Consider the following 27033-nt stretch of genomic DNA (forward strand, 5'->3'; position numbering starts at 1 on the left):
GCTTTTCTTTGCGTGTTTTATTGAAAAAGAGATTTTTTTTTTTTGGTCACCCACAGAGCGCAGGAAATCCCTCTGCGCATCCCTTCTCTGTCCTCAAGGTTTCCTGGCGGGATGCGAGGGCGTCGTGGCGCCGTTTCACGGGACCGTCGGCACTTGGGAATCACGCGGCTCAAGACAAGCGCCTCCATGGAGCGAGGCGGCCGGGAATGAGCGTCCTCCAGGAGGACCCGCAGGGGCGGCGGGGACCTCGGCGCCCCAAAGTCACTTGCACATGAAGAAGAATTTCTTGCGGAGGAAGTTGAAGCAGCCGGGAATCTGCTTGTACCTGCCCTTGGCCGAAACGGCGTGGGCCACCTGCGCACACGGGAGAGCAGCCGAGAGAAACGCGGGGCAAGAGGTGGTTGTAGGGGAGACCCCGCAACATCTGGGGATCTCTCTGCCCTGGGGACCCGGCAGGTCTCCCCCGTGCAGCAACCTGCTGAGACCTAATCAGAACACTTCCTTCCTCGTGTGTGTGTGTGTCAAAAAAAGAAAAAAAATATACATACCCGCAGTAACATGTTCAGCAGGTCTTCGGAATGGGCATATTGATCCAGGATGTTGTCCAGTGTTTCCACGTACCACGAGCCACTCAATTTATCTCTCCAGGAGACAAAGCCTTAGAAGAAAGGCCAAGAAAGTCATTTCTGAAGTTAGTCTTGTGTTCTCACCTCACTAACGAAACTCCCTAGAGTGCTCCCTACAGAGACAGCCTCATCACTCCTGAACAGAGCATGGCTTTTTCTACTCAGTTACCGAATCACCTAAAACAAGTCAAAAGCTTTTTAAAGCCTCAGTTGCTTCTATCTGTAGAAAAAGGTTAAAAACCCACTTGTCTTTGCACAAGAGGGTCCTTCCTGTTAACAAGGGACTTCCAAACGCCCAGTTCAGCATTTGGAACATCTCTGTCTTTGCAGTATGACTAACAGCAACACGTAAATCCCAATCCAGTTGCTTGGCAGCAGCTTTCTCCTGCAGATCAGCAGGTTACTGACCTCTCAACTTGCATTTCACAGGAGAGGTGGGAAAAACTATGGCACAGCAAGGTAGACCTCACCTTATCCAATGCACGCGGTGCAGAACTAGGGAGACAGCCCAAGCCTAGACCCAATTCTAGCCCAATTTGTTGTTTATAGCACAAATCACTCTTTAGCTGGCAAGCGATCCACATGGGATACCTCACCTGGAAAAGTTGAGTAGGACACCAAGATGTCACTTGGTGTGGGCAAACTGGCTACGGCGTCCAGCTCGTCTGAAGCGCCCGACGGAGCTTGAAAAGGGGTTGCATCCGACTCTGCAGAAAATCTATGAGCTTCTTCTACAGGTGAATCAGATTCCACTTCAAAGCCTTGATCCTTTTGCTCTGCAAAAAGGAAGATCCCACAAATTTTAGAAGAAATATTCAACAGTCGTTAAAAAATGGAAAATCCTGCAAATGAAGCACTATTCTTTTCTGCTTTTTTGCTGTGCTGGTTGAGTCAGAGTCACTGAGCAGCCCAGTACGCATATGAATGCTGTTAATCCATTCTTCTTAATTAACCTCACAGACTAAATACCTTCAACAGACAATTAGCAGCTGCTGCTCCTGCCCCACATCCCCTGCAACACAACTAAATTGTCTGAGCATCCAACCATCAGCATCATCTTCCACGAGCTTCTCGTGCCCTGGATTTTAGACTCAAGTTGTGTTGGAAATAACAATGCGTGGCCAAGAAGAGAAAACAGCTGGAAGAAAAAGACAACAGCAGAAGAACAACCTGCCACGGCCTAACTAAATCTCAACAACCTGCTTAGACCTACGTGGTTACACCACTGCTTCCAGTGACAGCTTTAGCATTGCCCAAGCTAAAAGATTCACCTCCACCACAGGCCTGGATGAAGAAGAGCTTGGGTTTTCCTCTCAAACTCGGGCAATTGGACCCATTGAAATAGTTCACGATCTTTTCAACTGGAATGGCCTTTCCATCTGTTCCGTAAATCCCTCCAGGAAACTGAATATGACTCGTCTGAAAGAGGAAAATCCAATACTAATTAATACAACAGGACAGGGGAGCAACAGGACTGAGAATCACTTTCTGATCGACTGCTTTCTCCTCCATCTCTTTTTCACACAATTGCCAGAATAAATCCTAATCCATGTGAATTTGGGGGCTAAATCAAGGCAAAAGGATGCCCTGGAGACATTTAAAATGTATGAAATCCCAGAAATCCAAGTTCCCATGTTGTCAAATTCCCATTTCACCTCCTCCCAGAAACTGCCTTCCTTCTCCTTGTACTACAAGACCTCCAGCTTATGTTCAGTTGCTGCCAACTCCCTCGTGTTACAATCAGGAGGGTCAGAGTTTGGGAAACAGGAGGGTCTTGGTGACTACACCACAAGGACTAGCGCGAGCCCCTGCCCTGTTCTGGTGTCACCGGGTTCCGCGTTATCCCGGATAATCCTGGTGGGATTTCGTCTCCACGCCGAGCCCACCTGACATCCATGGGAAAGGATCACCACGAGGCAGCAGTCCCGGGCGCTGTGGTCCAACCGCGCCAGCTTCTGCAGCTCCCGGACCATTTCCTGCAGGCAAAACATCCCAGGATGAGTGTGCAAAGGGTGCATCCGCAGAAGTCACTTTTGTCTCCACAATCTGGAGCTGTAAAGGGCCCTTCACTCCTCCTGCCTGCCTGCATCTGCCCTGCTCACCCCACCTTTTAGGCCAACAACTATTCAAATCAACACCGTGACAGGCAACAGGTTGTTGATGCTGCCACTTGCTCAGCAGAACTAGGATAACAGACCTCCAAATATGGTGCAGCAAAACGCACCCTCAGAGACTAAAGTTTTTGAGCGATTCTGCTCTCATTTAGCATCAGTCACTTTTACCAGAACAGATTTCCTTAATCATTGCATTCTTCATAACACCGCGACCCACTCACATAATGGATTTGTACGTGACTTATTGATGGAAACATGCAGCTTCTGATTAAGGGGGTGGGTGCAAATGACTTGGTTTTAGTTTCAGTGGCTGCTCCAGGTGACTAACTCCCCTGCTTCAGTTCAAGTAACAGGTGAGTCACGTTCAGATAAATCAAACCCTTGGCTACACTTGGAACAGAGGCTGTGTCAGAGCGACTAAATAAATACAGCCTCACATACTTCCTCCTGAGGAATCAAAACTCAGCTAGAATGGTGAAAACCTGCAGGGCAATTGCAGCATGGACAGGACATGAGAGCTGGATTATTTCTTTGTGTGCTGCAGGTTGGGCTTTCTGATGTGCTGATGTACATATTAACGCTGTTAATTAAATTAATATGTTAATATGTATTAACATGTTCTCATCGCTCTCAAATCGTCATCCTCCAACCTTCACCTGAGCTACGAGATCCTGCCGGGTCACGACGTCGAAGTGCAACGACTTGAAGCGCTTCTCCAGCTTCTCACAGTCCACGTTGGAGCCGGCTCGAGTCGAAAGCGCCGAGTCTTGGCTGAAGTTGACGTTGTTGAGGATCAGGCAGTATCCACACGGATCCGCTTTCAGATCATAAACCTGGCACAGAGAAGCCCACAGAAGGGCTCTGAGCAGCGGCTCCATCAAACACCCTCTTATTCAGAACATTCCTGGGACGATCCAGGCAAGACAAAATCAAAGTCCTTACAGCAGCTCCCTCCTTTCACAGCCTTTTCACTTCCCCAAGCCTAGTGACAGGTAGTGGGATCTGCTCTCCATACACAAACCAAGCAAGCATCCTCACACGCAAGAGGGGGACGTGCACATCCATTCCCACTTTTCTTATCTATGTTTTTCAGTGCTGCAATTATCGAGGCAAAATACCCCTTTCCTGACAGGATGCAGGTTGTTGTATCAGGCAATAGCTGCTTGTCTTACTAGAAACTGCCCAAGAGAATATTTAGCTCTGTGTTGGGTTACTTGGACTGCAGCTGCCCTAAAGCTCAGGAGGAGAGAGCTTAACGATAGACCTCCTCCAAGAATTGCCCCTATTAAAACGGCATCAGGCGCTTGTTTCGATAAGTGGAAGGAAGAACTGCTTGTGCAGGGCAGGAATCCTCTGTAACACAGGAATGAGCCCGATGCCACATCCTGGTCTGCAAGCACAGCCCTCGTCCTGCATCACCCAGAGCCAAAAATTAACGTTCATACATGAAAGATTAAAACTAAAGAAGATCCACTCCCCAAAAAATACACCAGGTGACTAACCAGACCAGCGTTCCTCTCCATGCGGTCAATAGCTGAACCTACGACACGTTGAAGAGAAATGATTATTTTGCTTGCCACACTCGGTAACGGGGTGTTCTCCCGTCCCACCTGAACGCCAGCCCTGCGCTGTTGTCCGTGACCCGGCCACCACACGCACAGATTCCCTCTTCCTTGCCATAGCTGGAAGGGAGGATTTGGGCGACCCGTCTCGCTGCCCCGACAGGGAGCCACTCACCGCCGGGTGCCGCGGGCGGCGTCGCGAAGCTGCCGGTCGCCTCCTGCCCGGGACCGGGGCCGCCACGCGGGGGCTGCCCGTGCGGCGGCGGCGGCGACGCGGGCGGCGAGGCCTCGCACGCGCCGCGCAGCAGCTCGGCCAGCTCGGCCTGCCCCGTGTCGCGCAGCGCCGCCAGGAAGGCCGGGAACGCGCTCCGGCCCCGCGTCTCCAGGTCGATGAGCAGCTGCCGCGCCTGGTCCCCGCGGCTGCCGGCGCCCTGCGGAGCGGCCGCCGTGTCGGGAGGGACAGGGGGGGACACCCCCGGGATGGCAGCGAGGGGAGCCCTGGGGATGTCACAGGGTCGGGGGGTAACGGGGACCCCTGGGGTTGTTGCAGGGTCGGGGGTAAAGGGGACCCTTGGGGCTGTCATAACGTTTTGGGGGGGGGCGGCAGGGAGGGGACTGGGGACCCCTGGGGCTGTCACAGGGTCAGGGGTAAAGGGGACCCCTGGGGCTGTCACAGGGTCGAGGGTATTGGGGACCCCTGGGGCTGTTGCAGGGTCAGGGGTAAAGGGGACCCTTAGGGGTGTCACAGGGTCGGGCGTATTGGGGACCCCTGGGGCTGTCACAACGTTTTTTTTTTTTGGGGGGGGGGGGAATGGGGACACCTGGGGCTGTCACAATGTTTTTTTGGAGGGGGGCGGTAATGGGGATCCCTGAGGCTGCCCCTAGGTGGGGGGTGAGAGGGAATGGGGACCCCTGGGACTGTCGCGGGGTTTTAGGTGGGTAATGGGGACCCCTGGGGCTGTCACAGGATTTTGGGGGGTACCCCTGGGGCTGTCACAGGGTTTTGGGGGTATTGGGGACCCCTGGGGCTCCCGCCGGCCGCACCTGCAGCTCCTCGATCATGGCGCGCGTGAAGACGCCGCGCGCCTCGAGCGGCGCCCAGAGCGGGGCCACGCGCAGCGCCGCCACGAGCCGCACGCGGCAGCGCCGCAGCGCCCGGCGCCGCGACTCCTCCATGGCGGCGGCTCCTCCTCCATGGCGCCTCCCTCCTCCATGGCGCGCGCCGGAAGCGCCTGCGCCTCCGCCTCCATCACGGCTCCTCCTCCTCCATCACGGCACCGCCTCCTCCATCACGGCACCGCCTCCTCCATCACGGCACCGCCTCCTCCATCACGGCACCGCCTCCTCCATCACGGCACCGCCTCCTCCATGGCCGCGTCGGAAGCGCCTCCTCCTCCTCCATGGCGCCTCCGCCTCCATCACGGCCCCGCCTCCTCCATCCTGGCACCGCCTCCTCCATCACGGCGCCACCCCCTTCCCTATCCGGCTGCCTCTTTCCCCATTCCGGCGCCTCCTCCTCAATCCCGGCACCGCCTCCTCCATGGCCGCGTCGGAAGCGCCTCCTCCTCCTCCTCCATGGCGCCTCCTCCTCCATCACGGCGCCTCCTCCTCCCTCCTGGCACCTCCTCCTCTATCCCGGCACCGCCTCCTCTATCCCGGCACCGCCTCCTTCCCAATCCCCATCCCGGCGCCTCCTCCTCAATCCCGGCACCGCCTCCCCCCTCCCGGCGCCGCCTCCTCCATGGCCGCGCCGGAAGCGCCTCCTCCCGCCCCATGGCGCCTCCTCCCGCTCCATGGCGCGCGCCGGAAGCGCCGCCGCCGCCGAGGGGCCGCTGAGGGCGCTGCGGGCGGACATGGCGCCGCGGCGGCCGCTGCTGCTCGTGTTGGCGCTGGGCGCCCTGGGCGCCGCCGCGGCCGCGCTGGACCCGTACGCGGTGCTGGGCGTGCGGCGCGGCTGCGGCCAGGCGGACATCAAGAAGGCCTACAAGCGGCTGGCGCGCGAGTGGTGCGTGCGGGCGGCCCGGCCGCGCGTGCCCGTGTGTCTGCGTGTCCCCGCGTGTCCCCCGTGTCCGTGTGTTTGCGCGTGCCCACGGTATCCCTGTGCCTGCGGGTCTTTTTAACAGCGTTTAACCCGCCTCGGGATGCTGGTTTTGGACGCCCTGGCAGCCGCTTCTGTCCCACTTGTCCCAGGATTTTAACTGCCTGCTTTAAAGGAAACGCCTTGGCCCCCCTCACCCCCGCCTTGTCGCACCTAATGCTGTTGCATAAACCCGAGCACGGACCAGATGTGCCGTGGCTGCAAACCTTCCCCATCTGCTGCTTTTTGCCCCCTTTTTGGCATCAACCGAGGCGATACCTGGTGTTGTGTCGGGAGAGGCCGTGTGGGAAGAGCCTGGTGGCTGCGTCACCCCCATGTCCCTAAAGATGCATTTGGGAAGGACCACGTTGCCCCATGATGGGATTCAGCTGTTTTATCCCGGCTGGAGCCGTGCACAGGGACTGGCTGCACCTGCCTGCAAGGAATTCCTTTCCAAAGTCGAGTCTTGCTGATAAAAACCCTCTCCTCTGTTTCTGTGTTTCAGGCACCCCGACAAAAACAAGGACCCGGGAGCAGAAGATAAATTCATCCAGATTAGCAAAGCCTATGAGGTAACAAGCTCTTCTTGCAAAACTTGCACTGTTCTTAACATCAAACTTAAATGGCATTTCCTTTAATATGGTTCATTCTTTATCTGTTTATTCCTACGTGGAAAAGGTGCTCAGCTCCGAGGGCAGATGGAGAAGGGTGTTTTTGTCTCCCTCCTTGATGGAGACCCTCCAATTGCTGCCAGTGCAGCCTCTGCCCATATAAAGTTTCTGAGCTTCAGGGTCACTATTGGAAATGTTTTACTAGAGCAAATGGACGGGTCTAACTCGCTCTTGTTGAAAAGCCTCATACCAAAGTTGGGAGGATATTTGCTGCGCACTGCAAAGCTGGAGGACCATCTTTTCCATGTTATATATGTATATACTGGGGATGAGATAAGAAATTTTAATCCCTTCTGAGCTTTAGTTGCTTTTTCTAAATATTATTTCCATAAGTAGTTACTTGCGCAGCACTTACACAAGGCTCTCTAAATCAGCTGCTCCACTTTGTGGCAGCTGACCTGATGCTTCCTAGGCAAGCAAGTTGAGGGCCTGAAAATAAAGCACATCCATTACCCCAACATGGTGTCTGTATTGCACCACTTACTGTTCAACAGCACTTTTATAATTTTCTAATGTTATAAAAGCCCTCAAATGTTCAAGTAGATCAGAAAATCACTCCAGGACTACCACTAAAAAAGCACTGCTGTCCAGAAATGTGAAATTTGGGCTCTAGGAAGAGTATGTTAGAGTTCTTGAATGGAAGTCTCCTTTTCTTTCACTTATTTACCATAGTGAGCCTGAGGTGACATGCTGGTTCACTTTTTCTGCAGATCAGAAGGAGAGTATTCTGTAAAAAACAGCACTTCTTTCCCCTTCCATCCAGTTCTTATGTTGTAAGGGATTGGTGTCATTTCAGTTTCCTCTTACCACGATCCAGATCTTGCTCCTTCAGCCATTTTTACTGCTTCACAGATCCTCTCCAATGAGGAAAAGAGGGCAAACTTTGATCGCTACGGAGACGCCGGCGAGAGCCAGGGCTACTCTCAGCATCGCCAGTTCCATCACTTCCACGAAGGCTTCTATTTTGACGAGTCCTTCTTCCATTTCCCCTTTAATTCGGAGAGGCGCGACGCCTCCGATGAGAAGTATTTGCTGCATTTCTCACACTACATCAATGAAATTGTGCCAGATAGTTTCAAGAAACCTTACCTCATTAAGATCACCTCAGACTGGTGTTTCAGCTGCATCCACATCGAGCCCGTGTGGAAAGAAGTTGCTCAGGAATTGGAGGTGCTGGGTAAGAGTTATCTTTTTAAGATGGGCACCATTTCTTTGCAAAATGAGACTGTGCCAGGGGTGTCTGTTGTCAGCTGCAGTAATTGCTCTCAGCTTGGCAGCACTGAGTTTAGCCAGTCAAATCCCTCAGGGATTTATCCATGATCCTAATCCTTTCACATGCATTAACATCAGCCTAACTGATGAGGCTGGATGTTAGAAATGAGGAAAAAAATAGGGTTTTCTTTTCTCCCACCTGTACAGCTAGTGTCTTAGTGCTAAGGGCCAAGCACTACCCATTTTGACTGGCCAATCTTCTTGTTTACCCTGAACTTGGATGACTCGGATAAGTAAAGATCCCTACAGAATATGTAATCTAAATCAAGGCTGCAAGGGAAGTTTTAAGACCCAAGTACTGTATTGGAAACGCATGGATTTCTAGGAAGCTTTTTCTGCCTTTTCTCCCCTGGGCAGAGTGCAGCTCTTTGCTTTCCTGCAGATTTTGCCTTCCACACCATGCATGGAGTCAGCGGTGGAGCAGCAGGAGAGGGACATTCTAGTCCCTGCTTTCTAGGGCTTTCAGCCTTGGCATTTTAACCAACCACATGAAATATCTGCAGGCAGAAGGGAAGAGAACAGCTTGTGCTCTCTTTAGATTTTGAAATCTAGGATTTTTAAGTGCAGTTTTCAAGGGATTGTAAAAGGAGGGAAATGCAGAGTTAAGAGGGACAGTAGTGTGAATAGCTGCCAAGCAGGGTGCCATCAAGGGAAGGTACCTTCATGCCCGAAGCTGCTTGGCATGGTCTGTGACCTTTAACGTGCACTTGCTTTCCTTTTGCAGGAGTGGGAATCGGAGTCGTTCATGCCGGCTACGAGAGACGCCTGGCCCATCACCTCGGCGCACACAGCACGCCATCAATTCTGGGGCTGATCAACGGGAAAATAACGTTCTTCCACAACGCCGTCGTTCGCGAAAACCTGCGGCAGTTTGTGGAGAATCTTCTGCCAGGGAATCTCGTTGAAAAGGTACGAGCTTTAAGAGCATCGTGTGATGATTTTGTTACTTACCGCGTTTATGTAATAATCTAGTCTCTCCAGCTGTTCTAATCCTGGGGATCAGCCTTACTTGGCTATTTTTGGTAGAGTCCTGTAGGACCCCCCACATCTCACGTGGGATGAGATAGCAGGATCCGTCCCCAGATGGATTTTTTTTTGCCCTGTGGGTCTTCAGCAACGGCACCTGTTCCCCAAAGTGTCTAAAGCTGCCACCTTGCGTCGCATTTCTCCTGGTATTCCACTTCTAACCCCAAAAGGGAGGGTCTGTCAGTCCAGCTCATGACTCTCTTTAACCTCTAGCAGCCAAAACTCTTAAAATAATAATTAAAAAAAAACCCCACCCCAAACTAGCAGGTTTGATTGAGCCCAAGGGTGCCCATTAACCCTTGTTTTCCTGCTGCAGAGCTTGCACAGCCCAGTGAGCAAGTGTTAGGAGAGGGAATGGGGCATCAACGTTGACTTAAAACAGCACGGACAGAGGATGGACTAATTAGTAGAGTGCATGCAGGTTGAGGCTGATTTTCTTTCCATAAATCTCCTGAGGTTCTTGGTATATCTGTGACCCCTTAAAAGAAAAATCCATGGAAAGCTTTCTGTGACACCTAGAGAGCTCGCTCAAACTCAGTTATGATTCAGACACCTAGTTACATAGTAATGTATGTGTTCAACTGTTCTGAGGCTGAAGCTAATGCTCTGATTCTGTTTAAAGGTTACAGATAAAAACTACATCCACTTTCTGTCTAACTGGAAGAAAGAAAATAAGCCCCATGTCCTTTTGTTTGATCATATGCCACTTGTGCCATTATTATACAAGGTAACGTGATTTCTCTCTCTGGCTTTTTGACTCGCTAATAAAAAGGACTCTAATATTGCTGGAAATAGAGGTTGGTTAGTGCCAGCAGAGGGATGTATTAGCCTTTATTGTTAACAGCAGAATTTTGCAGCAAATCTCATTGGAGTTGGTGGAAAGCAGGTTTCCAAAGAAACCCCTGCTAGAATGTAGAATGTGAGGTTGTGGAATAAAGGTGTGAATCCCTTGAGGCTTTCCGTTTGATGACTAAGAACATGCAAACTGTAATTCAGCAAGGCAAAGGAATAGATTTTATCTTTCACAGTGCAGGCGCAGTGACATTTAAACAGTGGGAGCAGCACTTGTAAGGGGGAAACGAAGCTCGATCTGCATCGTAAACATGCACTGCTGCTGTTTTCTCTCTGTCCAGCTGACTGCCTTTGCATACAGAGATTACTTGTCCTTTGGTTACGTGTACGTTGGACTCAGAGGCACCGAAGAGTTGTCCAGTCAGTACAACATCAATGTTTATACTCCTACCATGATGATCTTCAAGGAGCAGACCGACAAACCCGCTGATGTTGTGCAGGTATTGCTCTAAGTTCTGCCTGAGAACTTGTTTAAATGGACATAGAGGCTCTTCTGCGCGGGCTTTTCCTCAGAAGTTGGCCATGGAGCAGTTCAGAAGTAACCAGCAGGGTCCCTTCCAACCTTAATGATCCTATGATTTGCAGCAGAAACTTGGGGCTCTAGCAAGGGCAGTGAGCAAATACTGGGAGAAAAGGTAGTCCTGTAGGCTCAGTTATGGTGAAGGAAAACTACAGGTAACGTTTTGGTGTCAGACATCTCAAAATGTCCAGGAATTCTCCCGTGGGCACAGCGATGGCTGGTGGCCTTCTCTAGGCTTCAGAGGAGAGTTTTAGGAGAGCTCCACTCAGGAGGTTCTTCTCGTTGTCCTGATGGGGACTGATCTCTGCTTCCCTTGTCCTCTCTAGGCCCGAGACATGAAGAAGCAGCTCATTGACGACTTCCTTTCCCAGAATAAATTCCTCATGGCAACCAGGCTCACCAGCCAGAAGTTGTTCCAGGAGCTGTGTCCTGTGAAAAAGTCCCATCGTCAGCGAAAGTAAGGCCCCCTGGATTAGTAGTTTTTAGTTTATGAGCTTTTACAAGGTGTGTCCTGGGAGGGAGTGCATTTAAGTTACAGATAGAAGGGATGAGGAAGGGGTGCCGAACTGGAAAGATGATTACATAAAAGGTAGGAGAAGGCATTTACGAGTATGCCGGGAAAATGGTTAGGTTTTCTGGCTCTTCAGGATGGTTTTTGGCTAGCGAAAATATGATTTTTTTCTAGTGTCTAGAATGGTCCTTAATCTCCTATTTTCTTGTGTTGGCCAGGCACTGTGTGGTCTTACTTACCAGAGAAGGTGATAAGTTCTCTGAGGCTTATGAGGCATTTTTGGCTTTTGCTGTGGCCAACACCAGAGACTCCCTGAGGTTTGTGCATATCTACAATGATCGTCAGCCGGAATTTGCCGACGCCTTCCTGGGGGATGACGAGAAGTATCAGGGAAGATCGGCCGTGAGTACTGCCTCTCCCTGCTGCTGCTTCTGCTCATCTGCCCAGACCTGCACCTCCCTGTTAGCTGCCTATTCGGTTTACTTTGAAAATGCTTCCTCTTAGTTATGAGTGGCTCTTACACATGTCGTCGTTTAGATTTTTAAGCTTTTCTACCACTACAGGCTTCTCTTTCAAAATTATTTTTATTAAAGGGTGGCTTTATCTTAATCTGACATCCATTTCTTGACAGTGATTTGAGACATAAAATATTTCTTGAAAAAAAAATACCTTCTTGTCTGAGCTCTGCGGTGTTTTTGTTTTGTTCAGGTGGTTATTTTGGAAAGGCGTGACAATGCAGGGAGAGTGGCCTATAAAACCTTGGAGGAGGCCTGGAAAGGGAGCAGAGAAGATAACTTCATCCTCCTGGATCTTCTGGATCAGTTGAGGACAGATCCCAGTTTTCTCTCGTCGGACACTGTCCTGACAGACTTGAATGATGAACTTGCTCCCGTAAGTGCATTGCATTTCCAGATGTGGAACAACTGCAGTACCTTCTTGGGCAGTTCCATAATGGTCATCAGCTGAGATTATTTATATTTTAAAATACTGAGGCAGGACTTAAAGCTTCCTCATTTGTGGAAGGAAGAGTTCTTGTTTACTTTGATGCTCAGTTGTGCCCAGGGTACCAATCTGGGGGTGAAGGTCATATCAGTGCTGTGGATAGCAGTTTTGTCATTGACTTATTTGTTTATTTTTGTTATCCTCCATCTTAACAGATGTTCCTTATCCGCTGGTTTTACTCCACGCTGGATTACATCTCAGACTGCTGGGACAGTTTGTTTCATAATAACTGGTATGGATGGCTATTCACTAGTGCTGATACACAGTAGGATTGCTGCTGTCTTGTTGAGATGCTAACAGACCTCGTAATACCATAGTGTCATTAACTTCTGTCATCTGCTGGGTACTTTAGCCTTGAAGCTGAGGTCAGTCACGTGCCTGTAGGTATGACAATCCTGAAAAACCATCAACCCTACCGATCATTTGGTTTTCACTTTTTCCCCTTAGTGTTATTTTCAACTGCATCCACTCTTCCTGTTTTGGGTGGGAGTAAGACTGTGCCCAAAATCCCAAATGTTTAAGACCCCAGAAAATGAGTTTCTAGAGAAAGTGCACAGCATTATTCGAGGTAGAAAGGATTTGAAACCCAGGCAGAACTGTGCAGCTCGCAGAACTGATTGCCATTTGCAAACCTTCCCTCAGGCGAGAAATGATGCCCCTGCTGTCTTTGCTCTTCTCTGCGCTCTTCATTCTTTTCGGCACTGTTATTGTTCAGGCTTTCAGGTAAGCACACACAAAAACATCTCGGGGACCTTACAGTGCAGCCAATAGCATCTGAATTCAAAATTACCATTTAAATTAATATACATATATATATTCCTTTGCAGTGACTCAAGTGATGCAAGAGATTCTCCTCCACCTGAGAAAGAAGAAACAACCACGAAAGCTGAAAAGAACGACACGAGCTTCAGCAAAGAGAGTAGCAGGTTACCTTCTAACTTCTCCAAATATATTTTCTGCTGAAGTAGTGTGTGGGGGCCCTGCCTGAACAGTTAGAGCAGGCATTAGATGGATAACGAGGATGACCCAATGAGTTGGGTGGACAACGAGGCAGCATTTCAGGGAAAGCAAATCAAAGACGAGTTTCTTTCCACTCAGCTACTCCTGTATCTTTTTTTTTCTGTTGAAAACAAAACAAAAAACCCAGGAGATTCCTCCTGTCTGTGCTTGCCTTCTGCAAGCCTGTGAAGCCCTAGACTCATTCCTTGATGGAATGACAAAGGACTGACTGACTTGTTGAGGGAGATCCAACTCTGGCCTTTGCAAGTTGGGTTGTCTTTAACTGCAGGGTTAGTCTAAGGGAGGGATGAGTTATTTGGTGTTCCTCTGCACTCAGCCCTTGTTCCCTTTGCAGCAGGGTTCCCAAAAAGGGCTTCGTGGAGGTGACCGAGCTAACGGACATCAACTATAACAGTAACCTGGTACGCCTGAGGCCAGGCCACATGAACGTGGTCTTGATCCTTTCCAACGCGACCAAAACCTCTTTGCTGCAGAAGTTTGCCCTGGAAGTCTACACGTTCACGGGGTAGGTTGGGGCCCTTGCCCTGTTACTCTGGTTTACAACCATGTGCTGTGGGAACCCGGTCCGGCTCGGGAGAGGCGCTAACCCGGCTTCCCTGTGTCCTTCCCCCAGGAGCAGCTCTCTGCATTTCTCCTTCCTCAGCCTGGACAAGCACCGCGAGTGGCTGGAATACCTGCTGGAGTTCGCGCAGGACGCGGCCCCCATCCCAAACCAGTACGACAAGCATTTCCTGGAGCGCGACTACACGGGCTACGTCCTGGCGCTCAACGGCCACAAGAAATACTTCTGCCTCTTCAAGCCTCACAGAGCCGGGGACGAGGGGGGAACGCTAGGGGCGTGCGAGGATTACGAGTCCTCGCTGCACACCGAAGCCAGGGGGAAATCCTCCTGCAGCCCGGGATCTAGATCCATTAAAAACAAATTGCACAAATTGTCCTTTTGGATGGAACGCCTTCTAGAGGGTTCCTTACAGCGGTTCTATATCCCCTCGTGGCCTGCACTAGACTGAGGGATTTTAAAGAGATTCTAAACACAGACTTTTTATGGAGATGACAAGGGACAGTTCTTTCCAGGAATAAAAAATCAATCACAACGAGCAAACCTTAGGTTTTAGATGAACTCTCCTAGGGCCAGCAAATAGAAATATCTCCCTGTGTCTCAAACCTAGGAGCACAACGAAGCGCTCCGAAAGTCCCTCTACCAAATCGTCCTTGCATTTGGATGCTCTACTCTCCAAGACAAAACCAGCCCGTTTTCCTTGTCCTGCCGCATCTGCTTCCCAAGGCACCTCGTTCCATCTCGCCTCGGCTGACGGAAAGCTGTGACCGCTGCTGCGGGGACTCTGGGCAGCCTGAGCGCAGCCCGTTCGCGGCTCCGGTCGCGGTTTCTCTCCCTTTCCCCGTGCTCAGCCCACGGTGTAACACTGGTGAGACCCTTCAGACCCTGGTGGGCGCCCGTGCTCACGGGCCTTCCCTGTGGTAAGTGATGTAGAGTACGGTCGGGAGCACCTCCCTCGTAGCAAACCCGTAGCTGGGACTTACCTGTGGTGCGGGCTCGTAGGCGATCTGCATGTCTCATGCTCCTTGTGTAATAGTTCCGCGTGCGGCTTCACCTGCAAAGCCATAGCCAGAGAGGGACAGGGTTTTGCACAGCCCTAAATACTGTAAAGGTGTCGAGCCATCTAAATGTCACGTTCTTTTCCAGATGCCTTTCCGCTTCTGTCAATTCTAGACTGTGTATCTTAGAGCCATAATTTAACTGTGTCCTCTGATTGTAGGCATAAGCTGCTATGAGCCAGTAGATGCGTAAAAGAAACTTTAAATAGCTGCTAGGGAGTCGTTTTGGACTCCTTTCAAACAACATTACATCCGTAGTACAAACCAACCTTTCTTTGTATCAAGGAACTTAATTTTCTCAATGATTGTATTCTTGAAACGTTGCCCCAGAAGTGCTGTATCATCAGACCGTCTTTTATGCGTGAAACTAGTTTTGTTTCAGGCGTGGGTTTAAAGGTGCTTGGTTTCAGCATCTCAGCTGTTTTCATCCTCGCCACAGACCTTTGTTTCTCAAGCGCTGGCTGCCTCGCTTTGTTTCGCTTTTTCCACCGCTGGGTTTGCTAAGGTTAGAAGCGTTGCAGAGCTGGGTTAATGCTTTGCTCCAGCAGTGCCGCGGGGTCCGTTTGGAACGCCGTGCTGGGGTAAGGTGGGAAGCAGCAGCCGCTTTCTGCTCCTCAAACAATCAAGCAAAGCAGAAGGGTTTCTTGGCACAGCCTGGGGCTCTCCTGCTTCCTCACCGTGGCTCCGGGAGACACCGTTTCCGGAGCTGCTGCTTGCTACATCTCTGCATAAAGCTCCTCCACGCGCTCAGTGCAGGAACCCAAGACTTTGGCAATAGTGAGTTGCTGTTAGGCTCAGTGACTGCTAAATTCCCAAATTCTCTTCCAGGCTGACTTTACGTGGGGGCTCTGAACCTTTATCATAAAGCACTTCTGCCAAGGTAAATACAGGCTCGCTGTACCCCTGCCTTTGTATTTACTGTATTGCCAGAACAGCTAGTTCGTAGGGATAAATGTGCCCTTCTCGGAGATACCTGCTGCCCCCAGCTTGAGCTCCGGGAATGCTCAGGTCGTTTTACTGCCCACATTACCTCATTGCTCACAAAATCCTGGCTTGTTGCATTCCTCCCTATGCACTGGTGTACTCTGACCACCAACAGATATCTCCAACAACATGTGTAACGTACTTATAAATAAAGGCAAAGATAACTGCTGCTGGCCTCTTACGTGAGGTTCCTTGGATTTAGCTCAGTGGAGTCTGCGTGGCAGCTTGTGTTGCTGCATGGAAAGAGCCCTAAGATGCCAGCGAGGAAGAAGAGGCTTTCTCCTGGCTGAGGAGAAGGTGAGGTGCAGGCGTATCGCTGAGCCTGGAGGCAGGGAGGGGATGAAATGCAGGGCTGGCTCTGCTGGACCTCATCGCGCTTGGCTCAAACGGCCACGCAGCGCTCGTGCTTTCCCCAAAGCTGCTTTGTAGGACAGGGCTAGCGCAAGGCTGTAGCTGAGTGGAAAACCACGAGTTTCGCGGTGTCAGGTGCTTTATTTGCTTTAAAAGAGCACGGCCAGAGGCCCTTGAGCTGCTGCTTCCAACCGCGACCCCAAGCCACAAACCGCCCCCACTTTGACCCGCTGCCTCGAGCGGCGCTCGGCCCGTTAGCGGCGCGTCCCGTCGCGAAACGCTGCTCGATCTGTTCCGCCCACAGCGGCTCCTCATCCAAAGAGCGAGGAAGTTCAGCCCTAACGCACTGTATCGAAACCGATCGAAACCGAGCACACGCGCGCGGTTCAGAAGCCGAAACCTTCTGATCCTTACAGCAAGGAGCGCAGGGCAGAGGCGAAAGGTTGAACCAAGCCCTTCCCTCGCGGGAGGGTGGCAGGCAGCGCGGAAAGCCTGCCCGGAGCTAACGCTAACGTGGCCTGAGAAATCGGACTGAAAAATAGGTACCTATTTTGCACTTTTGATACTGGGAGGTGGGGGGGATGCGGAAGGGAATTAATTTATTTGTTAAACTTGTCTTTTTTATTTTCCTTCTTTTTTTTTTTGGGTTTTTGTGAACAGGCACTGATGTCATTTTGTTTTAAAAATATTAAGGATTTGCAACCAAAATAAACTATTTTAATGTGTGAGGAGTCGGCTCGATGTTTTATTACATAAAGCTGTAACATCTCCGTGCGAGTTCCGAAACCTGGGGACTGTTAAGCAGCACCCCACATGGAAGCGGTTGGTAAGAGAAGGGTCTGCTTTTCCCATCGGGAAAACCGGCTGTTAGTTTATTAAAACAGGGCTCTGATCTCTTAAGGGTCAGGCCCCCTTTCTGAAGGAACTGTCTGGAGTGGGAATGAAAAGGCCCCGGGTGACGCAGTGCACAGGCGTGAGCGATGGCTCAGGGGGTGAGCACAGGAAGCCAAAATGCCATTCCACAGTTCGTTCGCATCCCCAAGCTCGGAATTGCTTTTTCCTAGCAGTACATGGCGTTAATTCCTTACTGCAACGGGCTTGTTCCCCGCGGCTGACTGGTGAGGGGACATGGAAGGCGGATCGCTTGGACCAAGGTTTGTGAGGGCATCTCTGACCCCCTGGTTGAAAGGGGCCGGGGGCCCTGCGGGAACTCGTGCGGCCCTGCGGCGTCTGCGTGCACGTGCGGCCGGGGGAGCCCTGCGGGCCCTGCTGCGGTCCCCAGGGGCCTCCATGCGCACGGACGATGCAGAGCCCTGTGGGCTTTCGTGTGACCCCCCGGGGCCTCTGTGAGCAGAGATCGGGGGCCTGTGGGCCTTGGAGCAGCCCCCGGGGCCTCCGTGTGCGCGGGGTCTGCGGAGCGCTGCGGGCTCACGGGCAGCCCCCGGGGTCTCTGTGCGCACGGGACCGTGAGGGCTCTGCGGGTTTGATACAGCCCCCCAGGGCCTTCTGAGGCTTTCGTGTGGCCTCCCCTCGAGGTCCGCCTGGTGGCCGTGGGGCCCAAGGTAGCTGCGGCTCCGCCAGGGCTGTGTGGAGCCCCTCGGGATTGGGCTGGACTGGGTCCGTGCCAGTGCCCACGCTGGGGCTGGCACTGGCGCTGGGCACAGCTTTTCCCTGGGAGCTCCGTGCGGAGCCGCTCCGGGGCATCCTGCCCTGGCCCCAGCACTCCGGGTGCCGTGTGGAAGTGCCAAGCGGGTGGGAATGGATGGACCCCCGAGGGAGCATCAGGCATCCAGGAGAGCTTCTTTCCCAGCAGTGTCAGAATTCCGCTAGAGAAGAATCCTGAGGTTTCTGGGGACTGGGAGTGTTCCTAGGTGAGGGGCTCCCAGCTGCTGATCCATCTGTTACGGATCAAGTTGCTTTTTGGGTAGGGGGAATAGACCCGAAAGGAAGAGGGAGCTACCGGTCATCCAACTGAGGGGGCATCTGGATGTTCCACTAACGGCTCCAGAAGCCTCAGTCCGTCTTAGGCCCCTAATTAACGGTTTGCCCAGCACTACAAGGATATATATAGAAAATTTGAAGGAAGGAGTTGTTAGGGCCTGAGGAGGTGATGATCAGAACCCCCCGCACCCGCGGCCCCATGTAGGTCCCTGCTTGGGCCCATCTTTTCAGTGGTGGCAACCAACAGAACTAGAGGAAACGGCCGGAAACTGAAACACCAAAAATTCCACAGGAACTTAAGGAAAAATATCTTATCAGTGAGGGTGCCAGAGCACCGGAACAGGCTGCCCAGAGAGGTTGTGGAGTCTCCTTCTCTGGAGATCTTCAAACCCGCTTGGACGCAGTCCTGTGCCACGTGCTCTAGGTGACCCTGCGTGTGCAGGGGGTTGGACTAGATGATCCCTAGAGGTGCCTTCCAACCTTGGGCATTCTGTGATTCCATGATCTACTACCTGACATGGCGAGTCACAGACGACAGATGGCAGGGTCGGACCTCGAACACGAGCCCTGAGCCCGACCCCAAGCCATGGGGACGGCACAGGGCACCTCCGCGGTGGCAGCAGAGATGTCCACAGCAGACAAACAGACCCCGCTGTTTGACCGTCCCACTGGAATGACACAAAACCCCCTGCCCACCAGGCACCGCCGCGGGCCAACGCTCCGACCCGCAGCTCCCGCACGGCAAGGGACCGCGAGCCCCAAGCTGACAGACGTACACGCACAGGACAGAGAAAAATCCTATGCAAAAAGAATTATTTTGGCACAGAAAATATCGACAACTAGAAAAATCCTATTTTTCACTTGCTCCCCCTCTCCCTTTGCTTCTCCCACTTTTCCCCCTCTGCGCTTCTTCCTTTCCCTCTCCCCCTCTGACTTTGCCTGTCAAGGAGAGGGGAAAGCGGCAAGGAAAAAGGAAAGGTGGAGCGGGGAGGAAGCACGGAGAGGAAAGGGGGAGAGGGAAAGGGAGAACGTGCTCGTAAGGAAGGGCTCCAGAGAGGGGGCTCAGGCCGGGGAAACCTTCCTGAGAGGGGCTAAATCGATGGCCAGAGAGACACAGACGGGTGGTGCCAGGCTCTGGCCTCCAGAATAGCTGAGCAGGCACCGGGAAGACCCCAGCAACAAAGAAGTACAGCTTCCCTCCCCCAGCCAACACAAGGGAGAAGAAAGCAGGATGAGGATGAACGGATAAAAGTCCAGACTCGAGGTGGCAGGAGAAATCCTTCTTCTCCCATCTCACCCTACCAGGTACCCCTGTCCAACAGGTACAAGGCCCTGGAGGATGAAAGGATGGTGAAGGCGAGAGTCCCTCTTCTCCAAAAATATGAATATGGTCAGAAAGGCCAATTCCCCGTACTGAGACCATTGGCAGGGGGAAATAAAGGCGGGTTACGGATGTGGGGGGTTCCTCAGTACAGGGAACAGAGGGTCCCATATGTAGAAGGGACCTCCCCTAAGGGAGGTTCACTGCCGTCCTGGGGCCGGGATGGGACATGAGTCTGAGCGGGGCAGAGGGGGAGGAAGAAGCAGGGAGAGGGGGAGGAGGAGGAAGAGGAGGTGGAGGAAGCAGGAGCGGGGAAGGGCGGCAGGGAGAAGGACGAGGAAGCAGCACCCAGCTCGAGGTGGAACATTAACCGCTCGCCTCCCGCGAGCCCCACATAACCCAGATAAGGTATCGGGCTTCAAAGCCGCGGCCTCCACCCTGCACGGAGGGGACCAGGCGGCCGCAGGCGCCCGAGCCCAGCGGGAGGGAAAATCCCATCCCTGGTCCGAGCGGAGAAGGGGCGCAGGGGCACTAGGAGGGGAGCCCGGTGGATGGTACTGACAGGTCTCACCAGAGCCCAGAGGACGTGGAGCCACCAGAGCCATCGTCGCACGTGGGGAGCCCTAAAAAAAATAAAGTACATTGTCCAGGTGGGAAAATTAAACTTGGAGCCGCAAGTTTACACCATTAACCAGTGCAAACCCTCTGCTGCTCCCCTTCTTTTCCAGCTTTGCAAAGCCACAAGCAGCAGGGAGTGCTGGAAAAGCCGGGGGGAGCCTGGGGGTCTCCTAATGGGGTGTTTTTAATCCGCGTGCAGTGGGAAGCGGAAGGGCAAAGCAGGGGGGAAAAACCTCGGCAGGGAATGGGCTCGGGGTGGAGCGGCCCCAGACGGTGGGCAAATACTGTAAAAACTGGGAGCGATAGCGGCTTTTGTTCCTTATCTCACCAGCTTTTGCGCTTCCCCTGCACCTCAGGGATACAGCGCTGCGATGGAACCCACCAGCTTTTCCCAAAGGGGCTTCCACAGCCTCCCCAGGCTTCGGGGAAGCAGCTCCCTAGGGTTTTGGGGTGTAGCTTGGCAAAAACGGGCTCCAGGAGGGAGCTGCACCAGGTAGCCGCGTGAGACAGCGCCGGAGCTAGCGCAAAGCTCCAGAGACAGGAGAAAATTCCTCCCTTCCCCAGCAAGCTGCCTTCCCCCCTCCAGGCAACGTCTCGGCCACCTCATCCCACCGCCTTTGAAGCAGGACCGTGAGTGGCAGCATCGGGAAGAGGCGTTGGCCCCGAGCGGAGGCAATTCCGCCGGCGCGATGGCCTCCTCCTCCAGCGAGGCCACGGCGAGCGCAGGGCAGGGCCGCAGGGGCCAGACCTCTCCCCCTATATAGGGGGAAGCCGCTCGCTCGGGCGCTGCACAGGCTCTCCCGGGCGGTCAGCGGAGCAGGGGATTTACCTGCCCTCTCCCTGCTCCCGCGCCCGTCCCAGCCCCGGGCCGCTGGCTGCAGCCGGGGCTTCCCCAGGAGGCAACGGCACTTCAGCCTCGTCGTCCGGGTCCCGTGCAGAGATGAAGAATCTCCTCGTGCTCGCCGTGCTCTTGGCGTGTGGTAAGTGCCTTCCTTGGGGTCTCGCCTGTGCTGGAATAAAGCAACCAGGGACTGCAGCTTTGCCGCTTCTCCCCGCTGCTTCGCTCTCGGAGTCGCTGAGGTCTCCGTTAGCGCCGTGAGGCTTTCGGGCGCCAGGGCTCAGCGCACTCCGGGGGGTTTGGGAGCCTCTCGTCACCCGCTGTGCCAAGTCCCAGGCTGGCCCTGCCGGATAACGGACACAAGTGGGGCACGGAGACCCTCTAACAGACCACAGACCAGCTGGGAACGACCCCTAACCCTGCGCTGCCGGGTCCCAGCGCGTCCCTCGGCCTCCCCGCAGAGCCGCCGGCGCGCGGGAGCGTCCTGGAGCTGCAGCGCATGGTGAAAGCCACGACGGGCAGGAACGGCCTGCTCTCCTACAGCTGGTACGGCTGCTTCTGCGGCATCGGCGGCCGCGGCACCCCCGTGGATGCCACCGACTGGTGAGTACCCGGCGTGCGCGGCGGGGCCCCGCGCAGGGCGAGCGGCCCTGAGCGTCGTGCCCCGAAGGTGCTGCCATGCCCACGACTGCTGCTACCGCAAGCTGCGGGAGAGCAAGTGCAGGCCCCTCCTCACCCCCTACGAGTTCGACGTCGTCGACGGAGACGTCGTGTGCGGTGAGTTCGCGGGGTCCCGGCCCCCCGGTCTGCAGGGAGCGAGACGCGAGCGGTGACGTTCGCGTCCCCGCAGGCAGCGAGCAGAGCTGGTGCAGGAGCGAGAGCTGCCACTGCGACAAGAAGGTGGCCTCATGCCTGGCGAGCGCCCTGCCGTCCTACAACACATCCTACCGCTTCTACTTCAAGCTCAAGTGCCGAGGGAACAAGCTGCAGTGCTGAAGGGGGGCATGGATTTTCCCTTGGCCTTTGCTAAGGAAAGCGAAGGCCGGTGGCAGCGCCGAGCCGAGCCCCTGCCTGAGCCCTCCCCTTCGACAGGCCCTGCTGGGGGCGAGGAAGGACACGCCGTTACGGATGCAACAGCTCCTCTTCCTCCTCTCTTTTCCCTGTTGGTTTCCCATCCCAGGGAGAAAAAAAGATTCAATAAAAGGTCTTGGAAATGCTTTATCCCTGCGTGGGTTTTGGTCAAGGCTCGTTTAAGCAGGGGGCACAGCCTTTGCTTATGTGCCAATATGTGAGAATCCGTGGGTGAGCGGGGAGGGAAGGAAGCCCCGGCTGCAGCAGGGGAAACCCGGCCGGGGACGGCTCCAGCGCCCACGCTCCAACGGCACCGCCGCAGCCCGGGGGCTCGGTGACCTCGGGTTCCTCCTGGGGTGGAGAGGACAGCGCGGCGCTTCCTCCACCGTGCTGGGTGGGGAGGGCTTGGGACCTTCCTGGGAAAGGGGAAGAGGAGCATCCTTCTGCTTTCCCAACAACCCCGCTCCACGAGGCCTCCGGTAAATCACATCCGAAGGCGAGGAGCGAAGCGCCCTGCCTATATAAGCGCTGGGGGCTGGATCCCGGCCGCGGTAAGTGGGGCAGCAGCGGCGCGGCCTTCGCCTCCTGCACTGCCACAGGGATGAGGCCCCTCCTGGCACTGTCTGTGCTGCTTGCGTGGGGTAAGTGTCCCCAGCAGCCTGCGCTCCACGTGGGCACAGCAGCGCGAGCACGGTGGCCTGGCCATGGCCTTCCTCCTCCTCCTCCTCTGCCCGGGGGCTCCCCCATGCAGGCGTGCTGGCAGCGCACGGGAGCCTCCGGGAGCTGAAGCGCATGATCACGGAGGCGACGGGGCGCTCCGCCGTGCTGCATTACGCCTTCTACGGGTGCCACTGCGGCTGGGGCGGCCGCGGGCAGCCCAAGGACGCCACGGACCGGTGGGTGCCCCCCGCGCCGCTCGTCCCCGCGGCGCCGCAACGGCCCGTCTGGAGCCTCGTGCCGCCCGCGCAGGTGCTGCCAGCAGCACGACGCCTGCTACGACGGCCTCCTGCGGCACGGCTGCGACGGCAAGTGGCAGCGCTACCGCTACGGCTGGCACGGCGGCAGCCTGGTCTGCGGTGAGCAGCGGCCCCGCGGCGCCCGCGGGCGGCCCCGCGGCACCGCTCACCCCGCGCACCCCTGTTCCCGCAGCCAAGGGCTCCTGGTGCGCCCAGCTCTCCTGCGAGTGCGACCGCAGCCTGGCGCTCTGCCTGCGGCGGCACCGCGACTCCTACAGCGCCGCGCTGCGGCGTGCCGGCCCTGAGCCGGCCCCGCTCGCCCCGACGATGCCGTGGCCCGGCCGGCACGAGGCGGCAGCGGGAAGCGCCCTCTGCCTTGGTGAGCACCGCGGCTCCCCGCGCCGCTGCGGCTCCCCGCGCTCGCACCGCTCAGCTCCGCGGTTAACAGCGAAATAAACAATGTCCCGAGCAAACGCTGCAAGCACTGGGGAGGAGAGGACGGGATCCCTGCGCTTCCCTCCAAACAGGAAAGCTGCGTCCAGGCGCTGCGTCACCGCGGGCCGCAGCCCACGGGAGAGGGTGGGAGAGGGCCGGGGCGCCGTATAAAAGCGGAGGGCTGAGGCGGACGCGGCGCTTCACGTTAAGAGCCCGGCTGCCCTGCAGAGGATCGGGAGGATGCGGGTCCTGCTGGTGCTGGCAGCGCTGCTCGCGTGCAGTAAGTGGGAGCCCGGGGAGCCCCTGGCCCGCTCGGCAACCTGCTGAACGCGGTGGCCCTGCGCGAGCGGCCCGTTCCACCGCGGCAATCCTGTCTTTCCCCGCCACCGCTGCAGGCACCTTCCCGGCGGGCGCCAAGGGGCCCCCGCTGCCCCCCGCCTTCGCGCCGGCGCTCGAGGGAAGCACCGTGGCCAACGCGTCTGTGCCCGGCTGCTCGGCAGGATGGGGCACCCCAGGCGCCTCGGTGGCTGAAGCGGAGCGGTACAGCACCAAAAAGCAGGGAAAAACAGCGTGTGATGGGGGTGAACCCCACGCGGGAAGGGGCTGGAGGCTGCATCCCTCCAAAGGGGGAAGGGGCTGGCGCTGGGGCGGAGGGCGGTGATGCTGGAAGGGCCTCGTGTTTCACACCCCTTTCCGGGCAGGTGCTGCCTGCTGCTCCGTGCCTGCTGCTACGCGAGGCTGGCGGCGTGGCGCTGCCCGCTGCCCAGCACCCCGCGCGCCCGCGCCGCGGCCTGCCGTAAGCTGCGGGGCACGGCGGGGGGAGGCCGGGCCGCGGGCGCCGGGCGGCCCCAACGCGGCGCTCTGCCCCGCAGGCTCCGGGAGCTGGTGCGGGAGGGCCGCGTGCCGGTGCGAGCGGCGCGTGCGGCTCTGCCGCCTGCGCGCGCGGCTCCCCGGCGCCCGCCGACGCAAGTGCCGCGCGGGAGGTGGCTGCTTCTGACACTGCCCCCGCGTGCGGAGGGGCTGCGGGGTGCCTGGCTTCCCTGCGAGGACAACAAGCCTCGGTCCAAGGCGGAGGCGAGGAGGGCCCGCGGGGAGCGACGCGGCCGTGGCGTTCCCCCGGCGCGGCAGGACGGAGCGGCGGCGGCACGGGAAGCAGCGGGAGACTCGCGGTCGACTTTCTCCTGGCACCAGTTCCCGAACGCAGAGGGCCGGGGGGCGCCGCCGGCGCCCTTGGCTTTCGCTGCGTTGCCAGGTCTCTTATCCCTCCTCAAAATAAAACCGGAGAATAAACAGCTCCGCTCCTCTGAGTGATTTCGCATTAACTAGGCTCCTTGCTCAAATTCCCAGATGAAGCCTGAAAACTGAAACATTTCTCATGCTACTGTCAGCTGCCTGTGTTGTCCCCCAGCCCTGCAAGCATCCCCGGTGGGGGAAACACCCCAAAAGCACCCAGGGCATCGGCGTTCCTCATGCTCCAGAGGGACCCTGCCTCCCTGAGGCCAGATGAGATCAAAGGCAGCAGCAAACCTCCCCCAAATTACAAGTGTTTCCCTCTGGTTAGGTCCAAGACCTCTAGCTTTACTGTCCTCCCTGCTTAGGAGGAGTTTGGTCCTGTGGGAGATGAGCGAACACCCAGGAAGGAGGGAAGAGCCTTGGCTGGGTGGGAGTCACAGGGGATCCTCGCGGAGACGGGCTGCACGGGACGGGGTAGCTCCGCAAGGGCTCCTGCTGCTTGAGCACCAGGAAAGCTGCAGGGATCCGTGGGTGTTTCCAAAACCCCCCTGTGCAGGCAGAGAGACGGTTAACGTGGAGCTCGGAGCGCTGCTCAGCTGTCTGGGTCGCTGTTCCCCAGAAAGAAATTGAAATGCAAAAGATATTTGTAAGTGCCAAAAGCAGGATCGGAATTGATGCAAGGGGGAAAGGTAGCCCTGTATCAACATTCCAAATCCATCTGTTTTCAACATCGTCCTGTCCAGAGACCCCCGCGAGGGCCTAACTGTGTCGTCATGAGATATTTTCCTTATTCTTTGAAAGGAAAAAAACATCTTGCGCAACGGAGACAGAATCCACATGCTCCCAGGAGGCGGGCGGCCGGCGCGCAGGCAGCGGCCGCGCGTCTGACCTCACGTCCTGCCCGCTCCGAGGCCCGTTGCGAAACCCCCGCGAAGCCGCTGTCACCGCGGCCGCTCCGGTGGGTTATTAGAAAAGACTGACCTTATTCCTCAAAGGAAAAAGGAGCAGCCAAAGAAGTGAGGGCACAACCCGTGGCTGCCACCCACTTTGGACCGCAGCTCCTTCGGCGTCCGCCCGCGTCGGTGAGTCCCAGCTGCAGGATGCTCTGCGCCAGCTGCCTTTTCTCCCTGTCCATGGGAAATACGGAAATGGTGAGATAGAGCCTTTTTGAACTGAGATACCAAGCAATAAAGGGAATTAAATTCATAGTTCTGAATTAAAGAGAACACTGCTCTTGTGTCTTGGATGCACGAAAGGCCTCGTTTGGGCTGGGCACCACTCTCAGATAATACTGCTAGTTGGCTAGTACTAATAATTGCAGTATTTTCTCTGCTACTCTGTGCAGAAAGGGCAGACATTGTGCTGTAAGAAACAGTGCAATGAGGTTCAACCCTGTGAGACCCCATTGCAGGGAGATGCAGGAAATCCAGGAGAGGATTAAGACCAAAAAAAAAGGGCACTTTTGGGGAAGGTGGGGACAAAAACGTGCTCGGAGCAGGGCCAGTAAATACCAGCTGTGATTAGAGCCAAGGTTAGAACTGAGTCTCCCAAAGGCCAGACTTGCCCTTGGGCGGAGGCCACACGCTGACCTCACGCGCGCCAGAGGCGACGTGCCCCAGAGCCCTGCCCCTTGCTCTACCCCACATTTCACACAAAACCAGGCAGCACTGGCAAAGCCCAGGAGAAAATGCAATATCCACGGGAGCAGTAACAACAGGGTGCAGAGCCAAACGAGCCCACGGCAGCTCCCCGGCCGGGCTCTTCTTGGGGACAAACCTGGAGGGAGAAGCATACCTAGCTCCCGCGCCAGCACCCCGGGAGCCCCTGCTCCAGTGCGGAGCTGTGGTCAAGTTTCCTTCAGTGTTAACGGCACTTCTAACACTGCCTTCCCCAGAGGAAGGCACATCACTCCTCTGAGCAACATCTTTAATAGCTCCCCTGGTTTTCTTGCTTCCGACAGTAAATGGGGTATCTTTTTTTTTTTTTTTTTTTTTTTTTTTTAACTCCACAAAGCATTCCTTCCATTCTCCTTTTAATCACTTTTTCCTGTCCGTTTAGAACTTGGTTTTCCATCACTAGAGAGAATTTTTCAAGTTCCAAATTTATCTGAATTTCTCCTCAGTGAGAAAGCCAAATCCCAAACATTTTTACTAGAAGATGAGACAGAAAGTAGCTGGGGAAAGTGCTTCTCAAGGCTGTGCTGCCCTCTAAGGTTTATGCACGCACGCATCAGTCAGACCGTCACAAGGTGTGATCAGCCAGTGCTTTAAGAGTGTTGGATACCTGATTTTTATACTACACCCAAAAGTGCGCATGGAGGTTCTGATTTTCCCAAAGCATTCGGGAGGAACGGGACAACGCGAGCTGCCGGGACAAGCTGCATATCTTTGTGGGCTTTGCTGCAGTGGCTGCTCA

General features: G+C 55.2%; 3 protein-coding genes across 3 annotated transcripts; 2 read left to right on the top strand and 1 right to left on the bottom strand.

The window, feature by feature from the left end:
• Window positions 1-239: 239 nt before the first annotated feature.
• Window positions 240-5478, bottom strand: CASP9 (caspase 9). The gene is made up of 8 exons (XM_088529490.1): window positions 5347-5478; window positions 4478-4733; window positions 3397-3626; window positions 2513-2602; window positions 1898-2045; window positions 1223-1402; window positions 549-658; window positions 240-354 (listed from the first exon to the last, which is right to left on the bottom strand). The coding sequence occupies exons 1-8, from the start codon at window positions 5476-5478 to the stop codon at window positions 262-264; spliced, it is 1239 nt and encodes a 412-aa protein (XP_088385616.1). The 3' UTR covers window positions 240-261.
• Window positions 5479-6095: 617 nt separating this feature from the next.
• DNAJC16 (DnaJ heat shock protein family (Hsp40) member C16) lies at window positions 6096-14501 on the top strand. The gene is made up of 14 exons (XM_088529492.1): window positions 6096-6307; window positions 6885-6951; window positions 7903-8227; window positions 9047-9231; window positions 9971-10075; window positions 10482-10640; window positions 11047-11177; window positions 11450-11633; window positions 11940-12122; window positions 12389-12465; window positions 12876-12956; window positions 13061-13159; window positions 13588-13758; window positions 13867-14501. The coding sequence occupies exons 1-14, from the start codon at window positions 6096-6098 to the stop codon at window positions 14261-14263; spliced, it is 2376 nt and encodes a 791-aa protein (XP_088385618.1). The 3' UTR covers window positions 14264-14501.
• Window positions 14502-21025: 6524 nt separating this feature from the next.
• LOC104580484 (phospholipase A2, membrane associated-like) lies at window positions 21026-21921 on the top strand. Its single transcript, XM_088529599.1, has 4 exons — window positions 21026-21088; window positions 21387-21526; window positions 21594-21704; window positions 21778-21921. The coding sequence occupies exons 1-4, from the start codon at window positions 21026-21028 to the stop codon at window positions 21917-21919; spliced, it is 456 nt and encodes a 151-aa protein (XP_088385725.1). The 3' UTR covers window positions 21920-21921.
• Window positions 21922-27033: the final 5112 nt, after the last annotated feature.

This window comes from Tinamus guttatus, unplaced genomic scaffold (assembly GCF_059628265.1).
Source record: "Tinamus guttatus ecotype Peru unplaced genomic scaffold, ASM5962826v1 Tinamus_guttatus_pri_ptg000332l, whole genome shotgun sequence".
Lineage (NCBI taxonomy): Eukaryota > Metazoa > Chordata > Aves > Tinamiformes > Tinamidae > Tinamus > Tinamus guttatus.

Bases quoted from the DNA above. Each gene is read 5' to 3' on its own strand.
- CASP9 (XM_088529490.1), bottom strand. From the start codon at position 5,478: ATGGAGGAGTCGCGGCGCCGGGCGCTGCGGCGCTGCCGCGTGCGGCTC. The intron at 3,627-4,477 runs GTGAGTGGCTCC...TCTGAATAAGAG, and splicing joins GCCGCCCGCGGCACCCGGCG to GGTGTTTGATGGAGCCGCTG. The intron at 659-1,222 runs GTGAGGTATCCC...CTTTCTTCTAAG, and splicing joins GTCCTACTCAACTTTTCCAG to GCTTTGTCTCCTGGAGAGAT.
- LOC104580484 (XM_088529599.1), top strand. From the start codon at position 21,026: ATGAAGAATCTCCTCGTGCTCGCCGTGCTCTTGGCGTGTGGTAAGTGC. The intron at 21,089-21,386 runs GCCTGTGCTGGA...CTCCCCGCAGAG, and splicing joins AGTGCCTTCCTTGGGGTCTC to CCGCCGGCGCGCGGGAGCGT. The intron at 21,527-21,593 runs GTGAGTACCCGG...CGTGCCCCGAAG, and splicing joins CCCGTGGATGCCACCGACTG to GTGCTGCCATGCCCACGACT.
- DNAJC16 (XM_088529492.1), top strand. From the start codon at position 6,096: ATGGCGCGCGCCGGAAGCGCCGCCGCCGCCGAGGGGCCGCTGAGGGCG. The intron at 9,232-9,970 runs GTACGAGCTTTA...TTCTGTTTAAAG, and splicing joins CAGGGAATCTCGTTGAAAAG to GTTACAGATAAAAACTACAT. The intron at 12,466-12,875 runs GTATGGATGGCT...ACCTTCCCTCAG, and splicing joins AGTTTGTTTCATAATAACTG to GCGAGAAATGATGCCCCTGC.